At 36.1% G+C, this 24,801-nt stretch overlaps 4 protein-coding genes across 4 annotated transcripts; 2 read left to right on the top strand and 2 right to left on the bottom strand.

Moving 5' to 3' along the window:
- Nucleotides 1–1,312: 1,312 nt before the first annotated feature.
- Nucleotides 1,313–2,589, top strand: LOC146995797 (uncharacterized). Its single transcript, XM_085822983.1, has 2 exons — nt 1,313–1,627; nt 1,738–2,589. Exon 2 carries the CDS (start codon nt 1,786–1,788, stop codon nt 2,587–2,589), a length of 804 nt encoding a protein of 267 aa, XP_085679109.1. The 5' UTR covers nt 1,313–1,627; nt 1,738–1,785.
- A 3,064-nt stretch (nt 2,590–5,653) lies between these two features.
- On the top strand, nt 5,654–6,502 carry LOC146995798 (uncharacterized protein F54H12.2-like). Its single transcript, XM_085822984.1, has one exon. It carries the CDS (start codon nt 5,654–5,656, stop codon nt 6,500–6,502), a length of 849 nt encoding a protein of 282 aa, XP_085679110.1.
- A 3,224-nt stretch (nt 6,503–9,726) lies between these two features.
- LOC146995799 (uncharacterized) lies at nt 9,727–10,979 on the bottom strand. Its single transcript, XM_085821793.1, has 4 exons — nt 10,702–10,979; nt 10,535–10,622; nt 10,137–10,428; nt 9,727–10,037 (listed from the first exon to the last, which is right to left on the bottom strand). Exons 1-4 carry the CDS (start codon nt 10,797–10,799, stop codon nt 9,736–9,738), a joined length of 780 nt encoding a protein of 259 aa, XP_085677919.1. The 5' UTR covers nt 10,800–10,979; the 3' UTR covers nt 9,727–9,735.
- Nucleotides 10,980–11,599: 620 nt separating this feature from the next.
- Nucleotides 11,600–15,579, bottom strand: LOC118195102 (uncharacterized). The gene is made up of 8 exons (XM_085821792.1): nt 15,517–15,579; nt 14,719–15,426; nt 13,283–13,588; nt 12,839–13,188; nt 12,386–12,757; nt 12,227–12,307; nt 11,865–12,124; nt 11,600–11,755 (listed from the first exon to the last, which is right to left on the bottom strand). Exons 2-8 carry the CDS (start codon nt 15,298–15,300, stop codon nt 11,733–11,735), a joined length of 1,974 nt encoding a protein of 657 aa, XP_085677918.1. The 5' UTR covers nt 15,301–15,426; nt 15,517–15,579; the 3' UTR covers nt 11,600–11,732.
- Between the last annotated feature and the right edge of the window lie 9,222 nt (nt 15,580–24,801).

The following is a 24,801-nucleotide window of genomic DNA, read 5'->3' on the forward strand; positions in this document are numbered from 1 at the left end:
AAGATCGCTCTAACAACCATGAACTACTCACGGTCTCAGTACTACTGCCCTCTTTTGGAGTTATTTATTTTAGTTCTTTATACAATTCGCCTCACAACCCTTTAGATGAGCAAATTCTCAAAAATATCCTTTGCACAGAAAATATTAATATCCTGGCCGGTGACCTCAATGCCAAAAGTACTGACTGGGCCTGCAGGCAAACTAATAGCAATGGCACTACCCTCAAGAATTTCATCACCAACCATCCTGTTTAACTTTATGCTCCTGATAATTTCACTTATCTTCCTGAAAATGTCAGAGAGAATATTCTCGACATTCTCCTCACAAATTCCTCCATTCCGATTTACCTTGAATCCACCATTGATGTCACCTCGGATCACATCCCAGTAATTGCCACCCTTGGCACTAATAAAATAGCTGACAACAAATTATTCAACAAAACCGACTGGACCAAGTTTCATGATTATCTTCAAGATAATCCTCCAAAAATTGGCAAACTCAAGACTACTTACGACATTGAAGTCGCTATCGACACCCTTACCAACAGCATCAAAAACGCATACAATCTTGCGACGCAGAAGATCCCTGCTAGCAAAGTCTCGGAGATTCTCCCCCATAACATAAGATGTCTTATCAAAGAGAGGAATGAGCTCAGAAAACGCTCGAATCTAACTTGGGACCCACATATTAAGAGTGAATTAAACAAAATAAATAGAATTATTAAGAAGAACATAGATAAATTCAAAAACGAAAGTAGTAAGCGTAGGTAACCGTGCTACGGAAGTGACGTCACAGAAAAGGGGCGTGGCTTGGATCACGTGACCGGAAGTGCCGCCATGTTGTCGAGTGGTTTCGAAGTGGAAGTGTTTGTTTGAAAGTGGAAGTAGGAGTGAATAGAAATTTCAGAATTTAAGTTTTTTGGAAGTTTCATTTTTATTGTGTGGCAACGATTATTTTTTTTTTATTTTTTGTGGCAACGAGCTCTTACACCACGTGTTTGGAATGACATCAGTTTAGGCGTGCTTTTACAAAATGGCATCGGGAGGATGACATCACCTATTCCTGTTTGGGCATGTTTTTTTTCAAAATGGCGTCTGCCTTATTACATCTTTATGTGCTTCCGCTTAGGCGAACGAATACATTTTTCTGTGGACCAATCAGATTCTCTGAATAATGGACCAACCGCCTCTTAGCCAATCAGCATTCAGATGAAATAAAGAGTTCCTACCTGATATAGAGTTGTCACGAGAAACGTTCAGCATTTCTTTCCCTGCTCTTGCCTTGAGTGTACGCACATTTTTTGCTTGGGCGATCCTTGTTATTTTCTTCATCGGACTTTTATCTGTTTCTTCTCCGCTTCGAATATTGATCAGCTAGGAAACTACAACGCTGCAGAGGTAAGTTACTTTTCGAAAACATACTATTTTTTAGAGTGTTAATCTTTTAAAAATTTATTTGTGAAAGTGCAATGTGGGCTTAATTTGCCTTTTATTTTTCAGATGGAAAATCTATTGGAGAAAGAATCCATGCCTTTGAATGATAAAGTGTTGAGCCATGATGTTCCAAGAGAATCAGATAGCTCTTGTGCCAAAAGAAAAGCAGAAGAAACATCCCATTTCGAGAAAAAGTACGTATTTACGAAAAGCTTATAAACTTTTTTTTTTATTTTATGTTACCTCATTTTTATGTATGTTCTTTTATCTGCCAACCGACTTACCATTTTTTTTTCCTTTTCAGCGCAAAGGACTCTTTACCGAAGAGGCTATTCCAAAGGAACTCACTCACATGGGAAACAATGTCTTTGTGGGACCCAGCATTTACAAGGACAAAGTGACTGTGCACATCCGAGAGTATGCTAAATATGGTAAAGCTTACTATCCGACAAGACGAGGAGTAAACTTTGAGCCATGGTGTTTGAATGTTCTCGTAACCATCATGACAGTGGAGGAACCAGACCTGCTGACACTCAATCTGGAATTGCCCAAGAACATTGTAGTTACATATAAAGATGACCACTTCACTTTGACTCAACTCTCTTCGACAGGAGAGACAAAATGTAGCCTCAGCATTACGACTGCGCAGTGGGAAGAACTGCTAACAAACTTTAGCCGTATCAGTGACATTGTCACCAACCTCGTTTATCAAAGCATGAACTTTTGTGAACCTTATGAAAGCGTATCCGACGAACCTATTAGTGAGAAAACTCTTCCAGAATCCTTCGATCTTTCTATGGGAAAAGCATGCCTTCAAACTATTCTAAAAACATCGCTTGAAGAGCTCCTTCAGCAGCAAGGAGAACTAAAATATCCCAAGCTCATAGACTGTGAAGAACTCGCTGTTCATAAAACAGAAACTGTGAATTCACTTGCTGTGAGATTACATCCTATAGACATTGCCAGACAATTTTATGGAAATATTTGGGGTGAAGAACCCTATTTAATGTTCTTGAAACCTGCTCACTATATCACCAAGGACTTTTTAAAATCTGTACGTTTAACTGATGTATTAAACGAAGTAAGAGAAACTTTTTGTCCAACAAACTTAGAACAGTATGGTGCCTTTGGTACTGAATATTATGAATATTTGTAAAAATAGATGCTCAATAAAATGTTATTTTATTTTACAATGGCCTCATTCTTTGATTCAGACAATCTTTAAATGAAAAAAAAAGGTATAGTATTGTATTTGTTACATATAGTTTTTATTTAGTACGAACTTATCGATTAGAAAGAATATAAATATGGTTGTTCGGAAACATATATATCATTACTTGTTCAACCTTTAAGTTGTTATGTTCATTTTCTTTCTTGTTTATGTCATATTTATAAAATCTTTATATAGGCGAGTTATTATTTTCCTGTTAAACATATATAAATGAATATCAGTGCACGTTTTGATCATAATAATTGTTGCAATGAACTCAGCTCTAGCTCAGACCTATCGGGATCCTCAGGTCCCCGCGAGTTTCGAGGGTGTTGCTGCTTTACATCGTGCTTTAAAAGGTCGCGTGAAAACAAAAGACATACAGAAATGGTTGCAAACCAAAGATTCTTATACTTTACACAAACCCGTGCGACACAAATTTCCCAGAAACAGAGTCATCGTCGGAGGCTTAAACGAGCAATTTCAATCTGATTTAGTAGATATGCAATCGTTAGCCTCATTTAATAATGGGTACAAATATTTACTGACTTGTATAGATATCCTTTCTAAATATGCCTGGGCTATTCCTCTGAAAGATAAAACATCGGTGTCTATCAAATCTGCTTTCGAAAAGATATTTTCGGAACGTACACGCGAATCTTTGCAAACAGATGCCGGGAAAGAGTTCACCAATAAGCAAGTTCAAGATTTTTTGAAAAAGAAAAACATTCACTTTTTTACGACACATAATGCAACCAAAGCTTCTGTCGTGGAAAGATTTAATCGCACCCTTAAAACTAAAATGTGGAAATACTTTATTGAAATGAATACACGAAAATATATTGATGTTATAGATCAATTGATATCCAGTTATAACAATACATGGCATCGAAGTATTAAGACGGAACCCTCATCGGTTACATTACAAAATCAAGAAAAAATTTGGAAAAGATTGTACGATCAGAATCAGTAAAAAAACATGTTCCTACCGATTTAAAGATTGGAGACACGGTGTTCATCAGCCGAGCAAAAATGCTGTTCGAGAAAGGATATGAACAAAACTGGACAAGAGAAATTTTTACAATCTATAAAATTATTCGGAGGACTCCTGTCGTCTACAAACTGAAAGATTTAGCAGAAGTCATACAAGGGACCTTTTACAAACAAGAACTTGAAAAGGTTTCCGACTCTGGTTATTACCCGGTAGAAAAAGTTTTGAAAAAGAGGAAACGTCGAGGGAAAGTGGAATATTGTGTGAAATTTCAGGGGTACCCCGAAAGCTTCAATGCTTGGGTAGAAGATGTTAGGATGCTATAAAAGGCCTGTACATTCTGCTTACCTCTCATTTGAAGAAACATGTCTTTCTTTATCACACTGATCAGCGACAGCTCCATGCGCTTTTTCCCAGACAACAAAATATCGCAATTTACCACTCAGCTTCCTACGCCGATTGATTTAAATAATCAGTGGGAATTTTCTCTTGTGGACTTTATTTACCCTCACACGTGGTATAACGTCCGAAAAGACAACAATTTATTTGGATTTGATTTAGGAGATGGAAAACTGGAAGGGAGAAGAGTTCCTCCAGGATGTTATGAAACGATACCAGATTTATTAAAAGCCATGCAAATACCCTCCCATAAAAATAAGATTGAATTCAGTTATCATCCTGTCACGAAAAAAGTGACCATTAAGACGGACGAAAAATGCAGTGTCATTCTTCATGAAGGATTAGCTGAACTTTTAGGATTCGAGCCTGGTGTTTACAAAGGATTGGAGCAAAGTCCTTTTGTAGCCGATCCAAAAGCCTCTTTTCCTGTCATGTATGTATATTGTGATCTCGTAGAGCCTCAAATCATTGGAGATGTACAAGCTCCGTTGCTAAAAATTGTCACGGTGGAAGGAAATGATGGGGATATCATAAACGCTCATTATCCGACACTTTTACCTGCCAGTCATTCGTCAGCAGTTTCAGACTATACATATTGACATAAGACTTCACTCTGGAGATTTAGTGCCGTTCGAAAGAGGCAAAGTATTTCTTGTATTGCATTTTCGCCTCAGACAAATTCTATAAAAGAAGCATCCATTTGAAAATCCATTTCATTTGAATTGTGTATGCAAGAATAGAAGCATCAAAATGAGAGTGCCTTATACGTGTTGTATGAAAAAATTTGAAGATTATTATGTAGCTCAAACTGGAAATGGGCTACCTTACTATCAAGGAACCATTTTACAGAAAGGTTATGGGATTGGTGGATTTTTTGCAAAACTGTTTCGCAGTGCCATGCCTTTTTTGATGAGGGGGGCAAAGACAGTGGGAAAAGAAGCTTTACGGACTGGAACACAGATTGCGAACGACGTATTGTCGGACGAAAATTTTAATGTGTCCCTCAAAACCAGATCTAAAGAAGCTGGAAAAAAATTAGCGAGGAAAGCAGTTCAGAAAGCAGACGAGATGATCGGTCATGGAAGGTTTAAAAGGAAGCGCAAAACCCCCAAACGCTTCATTTCGTCTAAAGCCAGGAAGGTGTCACGACGTGATATTTTTTGACTCGTAATGGCTTTTCTGTTAAAAGATTCTCCAGAATGCGCAAAATCCGAATTGGATTTATTTTCGTTACCTCCCACTCAAACAGTGATAGAAAAAGCTCAGTGGGTTGAATTCCATCCATTAGCCAATGTGTCGGAAGGAAGTCCTGTTGAATTCAATGTTTCTGGAAGCGGAGACGAATACTTTGACTTATCACAGACACAACTCTATGTGAAGGTGAAAATTTTAAAAAGTGATGGCAAGCCTATCACCGCTGAAAGTAAAGTAGGACCTGTCAATCTGTTTTTACATTCCGTGTTTTCACAAGTGGATATTAGTTTAAATGAAAGACTCGTTTCTACCAGTAATAACACTTATCCCTACAGAGCCATGATAGAAAAATTACTGAATCATGGATTTGATACGAAAACTTCGCAACTTTCATCAGAATTGTTTTTTAAAGATACAGCATGACGTATGAATGTTTTTGATACTCAAGATACTCAGCCGAACGAAGGATTCAACCAACGAGCAGAATTGTTTAAACTGAGTGCCTCAGTCGATATGATTGGCCGGTTGCATTTGGATATGTTTCATCAAGAAAGACTTTTGTTGAATATGGTGGATATGAAGATTAAACTCATACGCAGCAAACCCGAATTTTGTTTACTGGGAGATGGTGAATTTAAAGTTGTACTCGAACATGCTTCTTTGTTTGTAAGAAAAGTGAGAGTTAGCCCTGGTGTTGTGCTAGGACATGCAAAAAGCCTAGAAAAATCAACAGCCAAATATCCCATTCAAAGAGTACTATGCAAAGCCTATTCCATTCCCACTGGAAATATGACTTTTATTCAAGATAACATTTTCATAGGCCAAATGCCTAATCGTATTGTGGTGACTTGCGTCGATAATGATGCCTTCAATGGAAACTATAAAAAGTCTCCTTTCGAATTCAAGCATTATAATATGAACTTTATCGGCGTTTATGTAGATGGTCAACCGGTACCTCATAATCCTCTTCAACCTAATTTTGAGAAAAACCATTTTATACGAGCTTATCAGAATTTATTTACAAATGCAGACGACCGAGGACTTTACCTTTCAAGATCAGAATTTTCAAAGGGATATTCCTTATTTCGCTTCGATTTGTCACCTGATTTTTGTGATGGCTCTCATTTAAATCTAGTTCGACACAGCAACTTAAGATTAGAAATAAAATTTGACAGTCCTTTAGAACAAACTGTTACCTTATTAGTGTATGCTGAATTTGAAAATTTCATAGAAATCAATAAAGCTCGAAATATTCTGTATGATTTTGGAAACTGATGAATTCATCACAGATTCATCAAATCTTATCTCGAGATCCTATTTCTTCGAGATATTATGCGGGTATTTTCCCATCTGACAAAATACCTGTGATTCAAAATTTTCCCTGTGCACTGGTGCTGAATATGGACAAACATGATGAAAAAGGAACTCACTGGCTAGCTGTCTACCTTGCAGATCAACAGACTCTTGAATTTTTCGACTCTTATGGACTCCCTCCCGAAGTATATGGAGAAGATATCGCATCCTTTGTCAAGAAATATCGTCATGTTCGCTGGAACAAAATTTCGCTTCAAAGTTTAACTTCTAATGTATGTGGACAATATTGTATTTATTTTATTATTAAACGATGTCAAGGACTCTGTATGGAACTCATTGTATCACCGTTAACCGGAAAGAATTATGATTTCCGAATATTTCAATTTGTCAAGAAAAGATATGGTGTCAACATGATTTTTAAAAAATAAAGTTGTTTTAATTTTAAAAATTGTGTCTTGTATTTCTTTTGTGTTGTTTCTACATATATTTAAACAAAACTCATGTAACAACAATTTAGATAACACATTTTGGGGTATAAAAGGGCTCTCCATACACAGTGTGAGCACAGTGTGTTAAACATCACGAACATGGAAAGACAAAAAATTGTTGTTGTTATTTTAGTTTTGTGGATTTTTTCAAGTATGGCCCTCCTAATTTGGACTCATCTCCAATGGACATCTAAACAAGATTTCAACTGTTTTCAAAATAAAACAACACTTGACATTTATAAAATTTATCAAAAGATTGATTCAATAGGTTTTATCAAGTGCCACGAGTTTTCCAATTTTTATTTAAATCACACACATTGCGGAGAAACAATCTGTGAATGCGTTCAAAGCTCTTTAAATGTTTTCAAAAATCACTGTTTGGAATTTACGAAAAATATTGTGGATTCAAGGAGCGAATGTCTTCTGATTGCCAATATACTTAAAGGCTGTTTAGAGATTTTCTGTAAAGTATAAAAGTCAATATTTTCTTGTTCCTGTCATTTACAAAAATGGAACTGCCCAAGTTAGTACACCGTTCGACTTGTCTTCTGAGCGGACCCACAGGATCGGGAAAAACATTTTTTGCGAAGAAATTGATAGATCATAAAATGTTCCATCCTATGCCAACTCATATTATTTATTGCTACGGCAGTTATCAACCTCTTTTTAATTCCATGAAAAATGTTAATTTTGAAGAAGGATTACCATCTAACCTGCAGACTCTCCAAAATGCTTTAATTATTATAGACGATTTAATGTCTGAACTAGCAAGCGTTTAAGCAAACTTTTTACAAAAGGAAGTCATCACCGAAACCTTTCAGTCATTTTTATAACGCAAAATTTTTTTCACCAAGGCAAAGAGATGAGAAATATTCATTTAAATTCCCATTACCTTGTCTTATACAAAAATCCTCGAGATAAAAGTCAAAGTATGCATTTAGCTAGACAAATGTTCCCCGGAAAAGTAAAGGCCTTTCAAGAAATTTTTCAAGATGCTACTTCAGCCCCTTTCAGTTATTTGTTGATTGATTTACGACCTGAAACAAGTGAAACGTTTCGCCTTCGTACAGGCATCTTTCCTGGGGATAAATACTATGTCTACCAGCCCCGATAGTTCATTTCAGTTTGAGACGTCGAATGGCTAACATGTCTTCTCCCATCGTGATCGATTTCGAAGACTTTCAATGGATGCCTCATTGCTACGTTGTTAAAGAATTAGCCTTGTATTCTGTGCATGAAGGATATCACAGTTGCTGGTCATTTTTACCTCCTCAACCTTGGAAAACATTATCACGATCTCAGCAAAAGTGTTTTGCCTGGGTCACAAGAAATCGTCATCACATGAACTGGAGTGAGGGTGTATTACCTTATACTCATCTTTGTATTATTTTGCAATATTTGTCATCTGTTTACTCTGTCATATACGTGAAAGGGTTAGAAAAGAAATTATTTTTAGAAAATTTATTAGGTAGAGACATCATAAGTTTAGATTGTCCTAAGATAGAAAATTTTAAAAAGAAAAGTTCTTTAATATGTTCGATTCATGCAAATGGATTTAATTGCTGTGCTTTAACCAAAGCAGCTGGATTTGCGACCTATATAAAAGAAAGTGTGCAAGAAAAAGAGCTCATTTGTCATCAGAATGTCTCATCAGAAGGATGTGGATTATTTAAAATTGTTAGGAAAAAGTCGGACAAAAGCAGCTCTACTGAAAAAGTGCCCAAATCATCTCATCAAATCAGTTTGTGAATGCGTTTTAAATCTTCTAAAAGGAAACGTACCCATCACAAAACGCGTCAAAAATCGACTCACCCCATTCAAAAGAACTTTAAGAAAGCTAGCGGACAAAAAAGTACCTCTTTTTAAGAAAAGGCGTCTTTTGGTTCAAAAAGGTGACGGTTTCCTATCTTTCCTGATTCCTGCAGCAGTCAGTGTCTTATCCTCTCTTATCCATGGAACACAGTAAGAAATTTGCGCTGGTACCCCTGGATCGTATGCACCAGTTTGAAGATGAACATTTGAGAGATTTAGATACCCAAATTCAAAACATCTTAAAAAAGAAAATGGACGATTAAGAAAAGTCTAAATTGTACATCCAAGTTCTGCAAAAGTATGTTACATTTCCTCATGTGAACACTTCCGAAGAACAACCGCCTGAACAACGTTCTGAGAAAGATATAGAAAAAGAAATTATGCAAACAGTTCCTGTGAAGCAGAAAAGAACGGCACAGAAAATAATAGATTTTCTAAAAGAGCATCAGATTTCCTGGACACAGAATAAAGAACTCATTCTGGATGATCATGTGTTTTCTGGCTCTGACATTGTTCAGTTGATAAACTTTCTGTTGAGAAATAGAACTCAAAAACCTTTTGCCTTTGAACAGTTTAAAAATGTACTGAATGTTAACAACTTTCCTCAAAACTTTGTCAAAAACAAACATTTAATGAATGTAAAAACTATGTATGCTAGACCTAAAAGAAAATCCTCTTCGCAGCTGTGGCTAAAATTGTAATGACATGTGTAATACTTTGAGATATGAATAAAAGTTAATTTCTGATTATTTGTGTTATGTTTTTCTTTCTAATTAAACTAACATATAATAATAATTTTTGAAAAAATATAACAATTTTCTTAAAATAATAAAAACTTACCTTTCATGCCATTCTTTGAAAAAAGAAAAAACACCATGATTTTCAAACTTCTGTTTATATTTTATCTAAATAGGTTTTTACACACAAACATTTTTTGTACATACCATACATTTTTACAAAAGTTAGTCTGTACAGTTTTGTTTCCGGTTTATTCACCACCTTTCTTCTCTTCGCTTCTCGGGTGATTTTGCAGGGGTTGTGGAGAGAGATGATCTCACTTCGGTCGAGGCTGCAGACCAGACTTTTAATGGTTTCAAAATTCAGCAACTGGGAATTCCGGAAGTTCAATGAAAATCCTCGGACTTTGCAGCAGGTTTTCCCAGTGGCCGTCTGGTATATGTAGTTTTTCGGTCCTCCTGAAAAAATAAAACATCATGAGAAAAAAAGAGATAATAGAAAAAACATTAAACATTTTTTGGTACATATTAAATAAGGAACTTTTTAAAGGTGTTTACCTGACACGAAGGTTTTGATAACATCTCCATCCAGTTCGTCGGTAAATTCTCCTAAGAAGTTTCCTAAGGGGGGATCGTTGCAACCATTCGAGGCATAGATGATGGAATCTGTGTCGTGATACAGGACGTCTCGACCCAGCTTCTCCATTTCACTATACAGCTTGAGACAAGCCCAAGCTATCGTAAAAGTTGCTAGAAAAATGTTGGTCGAGGCATCCTGCGGTACAAACTCCTTTGAAGATTCCCAGCAAATGGCAGCCACCTCAGGCGTGGGAAGAAAGACATCCTTGATCTGAAAATAAAAGAAGAATCATAAGTTAACAGTTCAAAATAGTTATGAGTTAACAGTTTGAAACACACTAAGCTTATAGATGGATAAAATCGATAAGAAAACTTACTTTTTTAGTAGGATCCGCCAACATCTTATTAAAGTCTGGCACCGTATGTACGTAGGTCAGTTGGGCTTTGTTGACGTTCATGCCCCATCTGAAACAAAAATTCAACATAAATCACAAAGAATTAAAAATGTTTACAAAAAGTTTAAGTCCAAAAGAAATCATCTTACCTGCCCCAGAAACTGTTCAGGGCCAACTTGGCAACTTGTCGACGCCCAGGGCTCTTGGAAATCTTTCCAGCGTCCAACTTGACGCCCTCTTTCTTCATACTGGCGAATGTACTTCAGTCTGGCTTCTTCCGTCACACACTCCGAAGGCCAACCGCTACTTTCCTGTTTGATCTTCAGAAAGAGATCAATGTAGGAACGAAACAGGGAAGTAGACGATTCTTTGAAATGATAGACTTCGTAAATCTAGAAAATAAAGAATAAATTTCAGTTATGACAAAAGATTTTAAATAAATTTGGGTTATGACAAATAATTTAAATAATCTTTGAATACTTACATGTGTGACGCGGTAACCTTTCTTTATCGCCAGCTTGACTTCTTCCGATACCCACGTTCCGATAAGAGCTCTTTCATCGTCTGTGTGGGTACAGGAAGACTGAGACTGTAGAAAGGCACAAGTCCGACACAGGGGGAACATGAGCTTCTTCCTACACCGATAGGGCAGTACCGGGAGATAGAGGTTCCGAGGAGGAATCACACGGCACTGGATAAGTCCAAAGTAATTTTCTATATCCCCAAAGCTTTCTGTAATGATTGTTGGATGTCCTACAGGGTAGACGCAATATCTGTTCACCTGTGAAATAAAACAAAGTCAAAAAAACATACATAAAAATCAGAAAAAACACATCATCCATGAAAAGGTTTTAAAATAATAAAAAAAGTACGAACCCATGGATAGAGGGATGTGAAATCCACATATTTAGCGTCTCCCTCGTGGAACAATTTGAGGGCATTGGTCCGTCCTCCGAAAAATGAGTCTCGAGGATTAAGCCGGTCCCTCAGATGGTGTTGCTCCAGGAAAGCTTGGAGATCCGGATTTTCCTCTTTTTCTCTCTGAAACTCATGCTCCCACATTTCTATGACATGGAAACCCTGGGTGCGAAGCTTTCGTGTGGTCTCTTCCGTTTTCTCTCGCAACGTTGTCATGGAAACCCCTTTTAGCGGATGAATGACATCACCGTCATAACAGGAACTACACCCGTGGAAGAAACAGCCCTAAAATAATACAAATATATTAATAGTGTTCCACATGTAAATTAACATTAAAAGTGTAAAATCATTAAAAAAGAATCACATAGAAAAAGAAATGGTTATATTTTCTTACCTGAAACTGATAGATGGTTTGAGTTGCTTGGCAGAAACCGTCTAACCGAGATTCCGGCGATTCTGTGCTCTCCGGAACCATTCAACGCATGTTGAATGGCAATGCCTTCCGAAGCAGCAACAAAGTCCAACCACCGGATCGAATCAGGGCTGTAATTCGTGGAGTTGACGTAGCCATGTGTGGGTACCATGGCAATCGTGTTAGGCTGAATGTGGCCACTCCGATACGTTGCCATACACGCTGACGCAATGGTCACGTATCTGAAAAGAAAAAAAGAACAATTTCATGAGCATGATTAGTCTATAAGAACATAACTGTAAACATGATCATTACTGTATAAAATAATTAAGAAAATAACTTACTGGAATGGATCCACATTCGCCACATCCAAAAACTGGGCTCGAAACTCCAGACAACAGCGGCGAAGAATATCCACGTCCGATCTATGAACATAAAAAGAAAATGTTAAATATACGAAACATAAAATATAAAATTAAAGCAAGAAAAAGAAAAAAACATACCTGCAATAGGCCAGCATCTCGTCTTGAAAATTGAACACATCCCCCTTGTGTTCCTCATGCCAGGACAGAAATGCTTGTCGGGCTGAAGTGCTCATGGTATCCGGGCTGTAATAGTGGGGGTCCGGTAGCGGTCCGACATAACTCTGGTTTTCCTTCGAGTTAAAGAGATGAGGGAAGTATCCTTTCTTTAACTCGCTGAGACCGAAGCACCCCGGTAGTTTGGCCAACGCCATCGGTAAAAAGTTTAACGAGTCTATGACCCGAATGTTGAGACTGGGGTGTCTTACACTCATGATCATAGACCCGTTAGGGATCACCTCCGGTGCTGTGCCTTGCTCCAGGAGCCAGGCCATCACGAGCTGCCCATCGAACCTGTAAGTAAAAAAAATATTATGAATAATATTGAAAGCATAGTCATAATTAAAGCATGCAAATTATAGGATTTTAACTTACCCTTTCATGTTGTGTGCCACGGCGGTGAAGCCCTTGTGCTCTGTAGAGAACAGCCAGACGCAGAAATCTTGGCATGCTTCGTAACCCGGGAACACCTTTTCAGTGCCGTCGGCATACTGAGCCACCGCGAAATTTATGAGATGCTCCCCCGAAGACTGGTCCGTTTCAAAGTCAAAAAAGATGAGCTTGTCCTCGGACTTCTTCGGAGCAACACAACGCAGATAACAGCGGTGCTCAGCAGCCACGACAAACTGGCCGCAAGACGGACATTTGGTGGTACCGCACTTATGCAGATATTTAGGACAATCCCGCCTCCGGATCACTTGGCAGCAGTCCCTGCACTGGTATACCTGTAACGACAATAATTTTTTTTAACATAACAATTTTGAGAAAATTATATGATAAATAACTTTGGTCATTAACATATATTTTCAAAACACTTACCCTATTGCAAAGTGAAAACTCTTGGTTTCCAGTGAGGGCTTTGTGTGCTGCATAACAGGCATCGGATCGGCAGAGACGGTCACAGTCCGGGCATCGTTGGGGCTGGCCTGGAAAGCAATCAGTCCTTAGGCATATAAGGCATGCATTGGCACATCTATGGCTTTCCGGATGATCATACGGCTTTTCACATGCTGTGCAATAATGGTTGCTACCAAAAAACCCTTTCAGGGACTTAATGACATCATAATGTCCATCGTGAAGCCACAAATTGATCCGTTGTGCCCTCTCTCTTCCTTTGTACACCACCTAAGATACAGCAAGACAAAAACAAAATTCTCTTGAATTCCAAAAAATCAAAGTAAAACCAGTTTTTAACATTTAATTGCATACATAAAGCGATCTAAAAATTCCTAATGCATTTAACATCGAAAGTAATTACATGCATATATGTTACAGTAAAACAAAAAGAATTTTCATCGAGAATTCATTTTTTATAGTTTAAAGTTTTAACATCTTAATGAATTGTGTGCATGCATAAAATGAATCTAAAAATAAAAAATTCTTCATGCATTTTTTTTACAAGTCATATTTTTAACATCGAATTCATGCATGCATTTATGCATAAAATTTAACGCAATCTAAAAAATTCGCCATGCATTCAGTTTTACAAGTTAAAGTTTTAACATTTAAATGATCAGAAATATATGCCTAAATGTTCACTTTTTGCTATATTTTTAACATAGAAACAAATTGCCTTTGTGTATACATGTAAATAAAATCTAAAAAGTTAAAGTATTCTAAAAATAAAAATTTTTAAAAGTGAAAGTTTTAACGAATTGCATACATAAAATAAGAAATTAATCTAACAATTTTATGTAAACTAAAATCTCACTATGCATTTAATTTTTACAAGGTATATTTTTTAACATCGAAGCGAACTGCACACATTCATGGATTCTATGCGTGAATATGCATAAAATATAATCTTAAAATTTAGAGCAAGTCAAAAATTCACCATGCGTTCAATTTTGACAAATTATATTTTTTAACATGGAAATGAAAAATGCATCATGCAGAAATTTTTCTCTAAAAATCATTCAAAAATCGGACATTTTAGAAATCAGTTTTTAACTGCTATATTTTTTAACATGTATACGAATGATATGTATGCATAAAAGTTAATCTTAAAATTTAAAGTTCACTGTGCATTTTGTCAAATTATATTTTTAACATGGAAACAAATTGCCTACATGTATAAACTATAATGTGCGCATCTCAAATTTTAAAACTATTCATTACCAAAATAAATTTTACAGTTTGTCACATAAAAAAGAAGTGAAATCAAATTACGATTTTAAAATAAATATGTAGAAAAAGTTTAGGTAATTTAAGGCTAATATTTATAAGCAGAAATATCTTGAGAAAAACTGACTTACCTGATTCAAATTTTCCGATGAGAAGACTGCAATTTGAGTATCCAGGTGCTCTTCAAATCTGGCAATTTCGGTAAATGTGCAGGGACCTAGAGGCACATTTGCGGCCACATGGAGTTCCTTGGCCCTGTTCACAAGAGCTGGCCGACTGCGATTTCTCATGGCATTGATGGCACTCGTATCTTTTTTCAAATGTGCTAAGGCATACACAATGGCTTTGGCACAGCACAGTCCTTCCTCATCGTACGGAATAGACAAAATAGACTGTTTTCTCAATCTGTCTATGGAGATATTGATGACTCTCCGATTTCCTCCGGCACCCACAGGTCGTCTGATGGTGATGACATCCACCGCGAATCCTGAATCTAGCTCAATTTTGTCTTTCGACTGCAACACTTTCATCACGGCAGCCAGAATCTTTTCCACTGTGAAAGTCGAAACTGTCATGAGGGAAGTACTTATCGGTTTATCCAGCCCTTCTGCTTGGATACAAAATCGGATGAGGTCCGAGGGACCCAGATTAATTGTCGTTCGGCGAATGAGCTGCTCAAACAGTTCCCGGACGGTGTCCGGAATTCGGACCATCGGGATGCGTTGTACGTTCTAAGGCAGCCGTTCCATATCTATGCTAGCTCGGAAGGTAATCTCCTCGGCCTGATATTTATGGTTTCGGCGACGAGACTTTTCTTCGAGCACAATCGCCTCATCGATCTGAAAAATAAAAATAAGTTTCAGTAATAATGAAACATTTTCAAAAAGACATTATTTTAATAAATCATGCAAAAAAAGAAAAATACACACCGAACGTTCATCGGAACCAGCCATAAAAACAGACCTACGAGCTGATGACGGCGAAGTCTAAAAATAAATAAATACATTAATTTTAGTACTAAGAAAAAAGTATTCTAGCAGAATCTAAAAATGCTGAAATACTTAAATAAAGATATACTTAAATATTTACCTCAAATCCGGAACCCACTTGATAATACAAGGGTAGATCCATAGGATTTTCCAGAAAAATCTGATCCACTTCATCGATTAACTATCAAAATAAAATAAAATACGTTTAAAATACATTCAAATAGTAATAAAATACGTTAAATAAAAAAGTGCGTTAAAAATCATCGTCATCTGAGTCCCGAAAAGGAAAGTCAGGATCTTCAAACAGGACCTGGCAATTAAAAATTTAAATAAATAAAAGATTCAAAAAGAAATAAAATTCGTGTTTAAAATAGTAATCTAGACATTAAGTACAAGCGAAAAAATACTTACATTAGATGCAGAATAAGTTCGTTTAGCAGACATCGTGTACAAGAAAACGAAATGGCGCAGGAAAATGACAGAATCAAAATGACGTTCACTCAGCAAGAATCAGAGTAGAAATGATGAAATCTATTCTATTCTATTCCTTTCACAAAAATGGCCTTGGCTACTAAGAGCCTTAATCCATTCAGTTTGCGTCATGCTATACAGCCGGTTAGTAGAAGAAATAGTGGTGTATGAACACCCGCACAGAGGCGAAAATTTACAGGATTTAATCCTGCAATTTTAGATGAAAAGGAGATAAGCAATTGGCATTAGAAGCAATTTAAAACGGCAATGATCTCAGATCTCGTGTAGTCAGGCGGCATAACGGTCAGGTCAGAAAAAGCAGTCCTACTACATCGGCATCCACTCCCTGAATGAGGGAAGAGCACTCAGAATTGTTAGCAGCAAGTGGAAAACCACGTGATATGTATCAGCAAATCATAAATGTTCTTTTTTACAAAAATTCTAATTTGACCAGAGCGGTTACATGATATGTACAATTAAATGAAATCTTGAATAATAAAAAGTAAACTTGAGTAAATGAATTCAAAGATAAATGGAAAAAATATATACACTATTTACAAATTTAAAATTACCATCTTGGATTGTGATGTATAGTACGCGGTCGTTTGACCGTGTATTCAATAGTAGGCTCATAGTTTATGATGTTCTGAATAGCCTGATATTCACTATTCCTAATTTTTTCAAAGAAATTGTGGGAAATAGTGAGAATGTGATCCACGAGATCAGGGATTTTAAGGTCTTTTTGAATATCTCTATTCTTGACAAACCAGGGCGCGTTTGTGATTGATCTTAAAATTTTGTTCTGCAAAATCCCGATCTTCTTTCGTTCATTCTTATTTCCGATAGCCCAAGCAGGGGCGGCATATGTTATGATCGGTCGGATGAGAGAAGTATATAATACCTTTTTAGTGTGTAAATTTAGTTTAGAGTTTCGCCCAATAAGTGGATAAATAGCCATGTATGCAGCATTCCCCTTATTTGCTATGTACTGGAGGTGGTTTTTGAAGTTTAGTTGTTTATCAATATAAACACCCAGATATTTATATGCGTCACTATGCAGGATAGGAATGTTATTGATTTTAATTTCAGTGTTGACATTTTGCAGTTTCTTATATCTTCTGTAGAGAACAGTATTACATTTATGAGCGTTGAGATTAATTTTCCAGATAGAACACCAGTGTGCAATATTATTAACGTACATTTGAAGATTATTTATGGCAAGTTGGGGTTTTATTGATTCCGAGAGGACAACTGCATCATCGGCATATTTGAGCACTTTGGAATTAGGTGGTTGTGGAAGATCATTAATATAGATATTGAAAAGTTTTGGGCTCAAAACACTACCTTGAGCGACACCGCAAAACATCCTTTTCTTTTTTGAGAGGGTATTACCGATTCGGACTTGGAAAGTTCTGTTTTGTATAAAAGAGAAGATAATTTTGACTAAATTTTTGGGTATTTCTAGATAAATGAGCTTAAGAATTAGCCTAGCATGCCACACTCGATCAAATGCTTTCTCAAAATCGAGGTAGCATGCGGCAACTGCACTTTTTTTCTGAAAAGCAAGAGCAATGGTTTTAACAAGATTAAGGACTTGGTGGGTGGTCGAATGGCCTTTCCTGAATCCAAATTGCAGATTATCTATTATGTCGTTGTTTTCAAGGAAGTCAGTAAGTCTGTTGTTAAGAATTTTTTCATATATTTTTCCCATAGCAGGCAGAAGGCTGATGGGTCGGTAGCTGTTGACATCCTTTGGATTTTTGCCCGGTTTGAGAATAAAAATAACTATTGAATGCTTCCATTTTTGAGGGAAGTAAGACAGTCTGATACATCCATTAATAATATTACATAGATTAATTATACATTTATTAGGCAGAGCTTTAAGTGTTTCGTTATTAATTTGATCATAACCTTTCGCTTTTTTTTTTGGCTTAAGATTCTTAATTATGTTTTTAATCTCCTTAGGAGAAGTAAACTGGATGTGCCTTTGAGGAGTGAAATTGCGTATGAAGTTGATTGCCTCGTTAGCCTCATCTTCTGTTTCCGAGTTGATAGAAGGGAGGGGTTTATAGATTTTTTCCTGCTCTTCGGCCATGAGGTCAGCAATGTCTTGATCCGAATAATAGTTGGTTCCTGAATGTTCTATTGCATGCTGGGTATAGCTGTTATTGTTTTTGAGTGAGCGTGCGATTTTCCAGACATTTTCGTGGTTCGGCTCTAAATTTTCGAGAAGGTGGTCCCATTTTTGAGTCCTGTACTCTTGAATATCAGACTTGATTTTACGATTAAGATAGTTAAGATGTCTTTTGTCATTAGGATTTCTTGACTGTTGCCAAGTTTTAATAGCTTCGTTTCTAAGCTTGATTGTGTTTCTGATCTGAGTAGGAAGGGTTTGTGATTTATTTTCTTTAACTGCGTACGTAGCGTTGGAAATAGCATTTTGGATAGTTGTAGTAAATTTATGAATTTCTTTTTCAATTGCATAGCTATGAGGATAATGGCTATTGCAGGTATAATTTTGAAGTAAATTGTTGACAAGATTCCAGTTGGTTTTGGTGAGTTGTTTTTTTAATGGGTGATAAAATCCATAGAAGTCAAAAGTGACTGGCAGGTGATCCGAATTTAAGTCATAAGTGACTTCCAAATGTGGAGTTTGATTAATATTTTTAAGAAGTAATACATCTAGGATGTCTCCGGTGCCATCATGATGAATTCTTGTGGGGGTGAATAGAGCGACAATTTTAAGGTCTTGATTAAGGAGGTAGTTATTCAGGAAATTTCCATTAGTATTGTTAAATCTTGAGTTCCATGCTTGATTTTTAGCGTTGAGATCACCCGCAATTAAAGTTGGAAAATTGGCAGCAGTGAGATTGTTTAGATCAGTATTGTTAAGTCTATTGCCAGGGGGATTGTAAACAGAGATGAATAAATACGCTTCATTCAGTCCACTATAAATTATTGCAGCAGTTTTTTCAATGTTGCCTGTGTTAGGTATTTCGAGTTTAGCGAAACGGAGGTAATTTTTAATAATGATAGCAGTACCGCCACCTCTGTTGTGAATTCTGTCATCGCGGATTGTCCTATATCCGGGGAAGTTGATTCGATGGGATTTCCTTAGATGGGTTTCGTTGAGAAGCATTATGTCAATATTATGAGTGATGAGAAAGTTTTTAATTTCCTCTTTTTGCTTTTGAACTCCGTTTGCGTTGAAGAATGTGACTTTAAGAAAGCACTTGCTTGTGGCGATTATCTTATGTGCATTATTGAAGGGATTAGAAGTCATAATTTAGTGATGAAAAATATTCGATAGCTGCCATAACAACTTCAATTTTATTCATTATATTTTTAGCTTCTTTGAAACTGTTGAGAAATTCTTTAGCTTTTGCGAGCTGCAGTTTGATCCATTCACAGAAGGAGGGTGGCTCCGGATCTTGATTCTGAGTTGGAGGAGCGGATACAGCCGCTTGCGCACTGGTAGTTTGTGCTGCCGTTGGTAACGCGGGGAAATCATCTTGATTAAGTCGAAATGCCGGTTGCGGAGGTTGAGCTTTTTCTGTTTTACGGATTTCTACTGCTTTTTTGATGTTGTTTGGATGGAATTTGCATGATTTTGAAGAGCTTACATGGTCTAGACCACATAGGGCACATTTCGCTGGATGTAAATTTTTGTCTTGCTTACAGGTGTAGCCTTCATGAGGGCCTGCGCATTTTTGGCACCTGGGCTTGTAGTTGCATTTTTCTTTTATATGCCCATATCTTTGGCATCTATGACATTGAACAGGTCCTGGGCGGCTTTTGTAAGAGCATACCAGGACATCAAGTCCACGTAACGTTGTAATGTTGAAGATTTTTTTCCCCTCATTATTTCTTTTTGTCTCGACGAGGAAGACAGGTAGTTTGATTACTTTACCTTTTTCGATCTGTTTTATTTTGGTGACGGGGATTCCCATACTAGCAATTTCTTGTTGTATGATTTCCGGATTGGAGGTTCTTGGTAGTTTTTTAATTATAGCTTTTAGTGGTTTCTCATTTTTAAGTTTGTAAGTGTGATACGGTATATCCCGTTTAGTTAATAATTCTGTAGCTATGCGGTAGTCTTCAGCATCGAAGACTCTAATGGTAAGGGTGTCCCCTTTTAAATTTCCTTTGATTTTAGTAATTCCTAGAGCTTCAAACTCTTCCTTCATTTTATCCCAATTCGCCGTAAAGTCCTGTAGGACAATAGGAGGGATGTGTGAAGCAGTTTTCTTGGGTAGTATAAATTCTTCGTTATTGTTTCCATTGTCTTGATCAATCGATTCTTCGTTATTTAATTTTTCATATTTATTTTGTTGGAGAGGAGGGGTGATTTCTGTTTCGGAAAACGTACGTTTATTCGTGATGCGTGGGGTTTTGAAGCCTTCACTGTCAACTTCAGTTTTCTTTTTCCTATTTTTATCGCTGTTGGTGCGTTTAATGGGGTTGTTTGGAGGGATATCTTTTTTAAAATCATTCATGAATTGAGTCTGTTTTTGGGGAGAATTGGGAACAGGATTATTCTGTTTCACAGTTAGGTTTTTCGATTGTAAATTCAGAGTAGCTTTTTGCGGTGAATTATTAGTGGAGACGCATTTTTTCTCTGTACCCTTGATGTAATTGCTATTTACTGCAGGGTTACTATTGCTTCATTTTAGTGGTTTATTTAGACTGATAAACATGTCGCAGATTTTGAGTTTAGCCGAAATTGTTTCGAGATCGTTATCGATCTGTTCATTTTTTTGAGGGGCCGCATTTAAGATTTGAAACTCATCTAAGAGTTGATCTTTTAGTTGGCAAATTGTTTCAAATGTTGGTTTACCTACTTTGGTGACAATCCACATAAAAGCGGATATGTTACTGTCATTTTTTAAATCGAATTCCTCAATGTGTGTATCCGTGATACCAAAATTGGAAAATTGACATAAATCAAATAAATGCTTCGAAATCTGACCGTTTGCCATCATGCACTGACGTACAGAGAACAAAAGGAGAGATCTTACCGCATTTTCCTGTAGAAAGTCAGTCCGTGCTTGTAATTCAAGGAGCGGTCCGCAGCCGGAATCCTCGAGAGACAACCAAAACGAGGAGGTTCAGTGCTGGAATGCAAAGGCGAGCACCAAAGCAAGCAGGATCGGAGCTGAAAAAATCCCTGTCTTGTCTCTAGGAGCTCAGCGACAGGAATGAGTGATGAAATCGTGAAAGCGAGCGAATTTATAGGCGATATATAAGAAACAAACACGCTGATTGGCTGAAATAAGATAGATATTGTTAGCGGAATGCTGATTGGTTGTTAAGATTTTATACGTTCCCCACGGCGGATGCAGAAAGCGTGAAGCGGTTTCGACCGTGGCCTTCGAGAACAAGGCCTTACAGCTCAGTGACGTAGAGCGCGTGACGTCAGTACAGAGAGTGCACCCTTCTTTGGGTTTGAGGGCAGCGTTGGGTCAAAGGTTATTGTTAGTCGCCATTGCTACGAGAGAAGTGGTTGAACTGCAATTATTGACCTAAAATCTTGGTATATACCGTGCTTTTTTCGTAGTCGGACACTTTAAATTTGAGTTTTCTTGCAATTTGTGAGTTGTTCCAGAAACAATATAATGTCTTACATGTGTTCAGTGCCGCGATGCAACTGAAATTACAATACATATTTTCGCTTTTCCTGTTGATGCAGATGTGAAAGTGGATACGTGCAATAAATCGGAAGGACTTCATTCGGACTAAAAACAGCAGGGTGAGGTTTCATTACTATGATTTTATTGATATTTAAAGAAAACTAGATTAAATATTCGATGCGTTTACTATGTCTATTTTTAAAGCTAAAATGATTTCTACTGAAAAACTAGTGTAAAATATTAAAAAAGTGAACAATAACTAGTGTAAAATATAAAAGCAAACAATAAACTAATTAAGTCCATACTACTACAGGATTATTTAATGTATTGTAAATTTTGTTTCACGTATTGCTGAAACGCTGTGCATTATGATTATATATTAATCATATAGCATTAAATGATTTGTAATATCTAATTACTTCAGTTTTATTTTTAATGTACTTGTCATTATAGATTTAAAGATTTAAAAGTAATAATGTTTTTCATTTAAAAGTTCAAATTTGTGTTATCATTTTTTTAAACTTTTTTGTCATATTTTCAAAATTTTTGTGAAAATCGTAATTAATATTATATTTTTAAAAATATATAAACAAAACTTGAAAACAATATTGTTACACCAGTTGCTTATAAAGCTTAGACTTTTTCCCCCCTAAAATTTTGCTGTTACGTTTTTTAAATTAAACTTCATACATTAGCAAAATGCTATATTTTTAAAAGCTATAGAGTATATGATGTTTTAAATGGATGGAATAGAATAAACAATTAAAAAAGATTAAATATACTGGGAGAATGAAGTGCTTTTGCAAGGGACGTCCGGTATCCTATATTATCATTGCACTTTCCTGATCTGATATAGGCTTTACCACGTGTGCTTCGGTAACGAGATGTGGGAACCTCGGCTAACTGCCTTGCATATTTTAAAATTTAAAACGTAATTCTGAAGTGTGTTCCTTTTAAAATGTTGTCTATTAAATTTTCAGAGAATTATTATTTTTTCCCCTTTACAATTCCTTAAGGATACACATAATTAATCCAAAAAATCAAAACTCACACCTAGTTGCAGGCACAACTTTCGATCTAGAGAGCTACGAAATTAACTATTCTGATCATAAACTCTAAAGTGGACATATCAAGATTTCGCTAAAGAGTAAGAATTCATATCGCAATTAAGAAAATGTTTAATAAAGACAGTCGGCAAAATTAAAGTAAAATAATTTTCTGTGACAGATTAAAAATAGATCTTTGCTTTTTATTCTGTAAGAATCTGGATCACAGTAAGTTTAATAATTATTTTAATAATAACAATAGCGCCATTTGACAGTTTAAAACAATGTTGACATTAAAAATTATCATTAAAAAATAAATTTTAATATATTTATATCGTTAAATAAATTATGAAATATTCCTTTTTAATATTTAGTTTATTATAAAAGATCTTCTACCCTAAAATTTGTTTAAACAATAAATGTAATAACCGAAAATGTTAGTTCTTTCATTTTATCACCATACTGAAGAAAATTAAATATTATTTAAAAAAGTCTGGAAGAAAAAGTTGGTTCTTGTAAAATGCTCTTTTTTTATTCATATTTTTCATGTTTACATATGAATGAAAAATAATATGCAATGTTTCGTTTGCAGTTCGAAGGAAAGTTTATCCAATCTATGGAAAATAAAATGGGACTAATATAAATAATTATTGATCATCCAGGTGAAACTTTTTATCAAGTATTAAGAAAAATAAGCTCTTAAAGTCTGAAGTCTTAAAGCATGAATATATAATAAATAAATATCATGCTTTAAGACGTGATAGTATCATTTATTTAATGATCTCCTATTTACTTTACATCAGAATAACATAAAATTAGCTTCTCTGATAAATTAGCGCGCTGTGGGTTCACTAGCTTCGAATGCAGAAGAGAGATTTCTTCGCACTCCTCATCGTGACGTCACGAGAGAGCTGGACGGCCTGTTTCTCGAAGGTCACGTTTCGACAGGCTGCAACGTGAAAGATGACGTTTACCTGTTCCCCCCCAGCCTATGACGTCATGGTGATTTTCGCTCCAAACGGAAAAATAACAGGTTTGATAACATGAAGGGCTTAGCCGAGCGGTAAAGCGCTAGACTCCCATCCCAGAGATAGCGAGTTCGAATCTCAGCCGTGGAGTTACTTTTAAAATTCAGGGAAAATAATATTAATTTCCACAAAAATTCATTAAAGGTAATAAGTAAAATAATGATGTACTAAATAGTTAAAAATAATACTTAATAATTAAAAAGTTTAAATTAATGACGTATTAAAAATTAATCAAATAACAAAATAATATTAATCACATGTCAAATAATTAAAAATAATAAATTAAAAGTGATGTCATTCCAAACACGTAGTTCAAGAGTTCGTTGCCATAAACATAAAAAATAGTGTCGATGACACACAATAAAAATGAAACTTCCAAAAAACTTAAATTCTGAAATTTCTATTCACTCCTACTTCCACTTTCAAACAAACACTTCCACTTCGAAACCACTCAACTCCACTCGACAACAGGGCGGCACTTCCGGTCACGTGATCCAAGCCACGCCCCTTTTCTGTGACGTCACTTCCGTAGCACGGTTACCTGCGCTTACTACTAACGAACAATGGCAAAATAAAATTCAAAGTTTCAATGAACCTGGCAATGAATTCTGGAGCTTTGCTAAACGTCTCAGAAACAACCCCACATGCAGCAAACCTATTAAAAAAGACGATAAGATTGCCATCACTAATAAAGATAAAGCCATTCTAATGGCTGAGCAGTTTGAAAAGCAGTTTGTCCCAAATGAGACAACATCTGATCCTTCTTTCACTTATGATGTCAGATACTTTGTGCAAGATTACCTCAATAGCACCACTGTCAGACTAAATACTGAGTTCACCAACCCTAAAGAAGTTATCGAGATTATTAAACATTTGAAAAATAGAAAAGCTCCTGGATATGACGAAATTAACAACATTACTATTAAGCACCTGCCTCTTAGTACCATATCTAAACTCATCAGTATCTTTAATGCCTCTCTTGACAAATCCTACTTCCCCATGAAATGAAAGATTGCGAAAATCATTCTTATACCAAAGCCTGGCAAGGAT

This window comes from Stegodyphus dumicola, chromosome 8, assembly GCF_044657685.1.
Source record: "Stegodyphus dumicola isolate Sdum_Otavi_A_Nest chromosome 8, ASM4465768v1".
Classification (NCBI taxonomy): Eukaryota; Metazoa; Arthropoda; class Arachnida; order Araneae; family Eresidae; genus Stegodyphus; species Stegodyphus dumicola.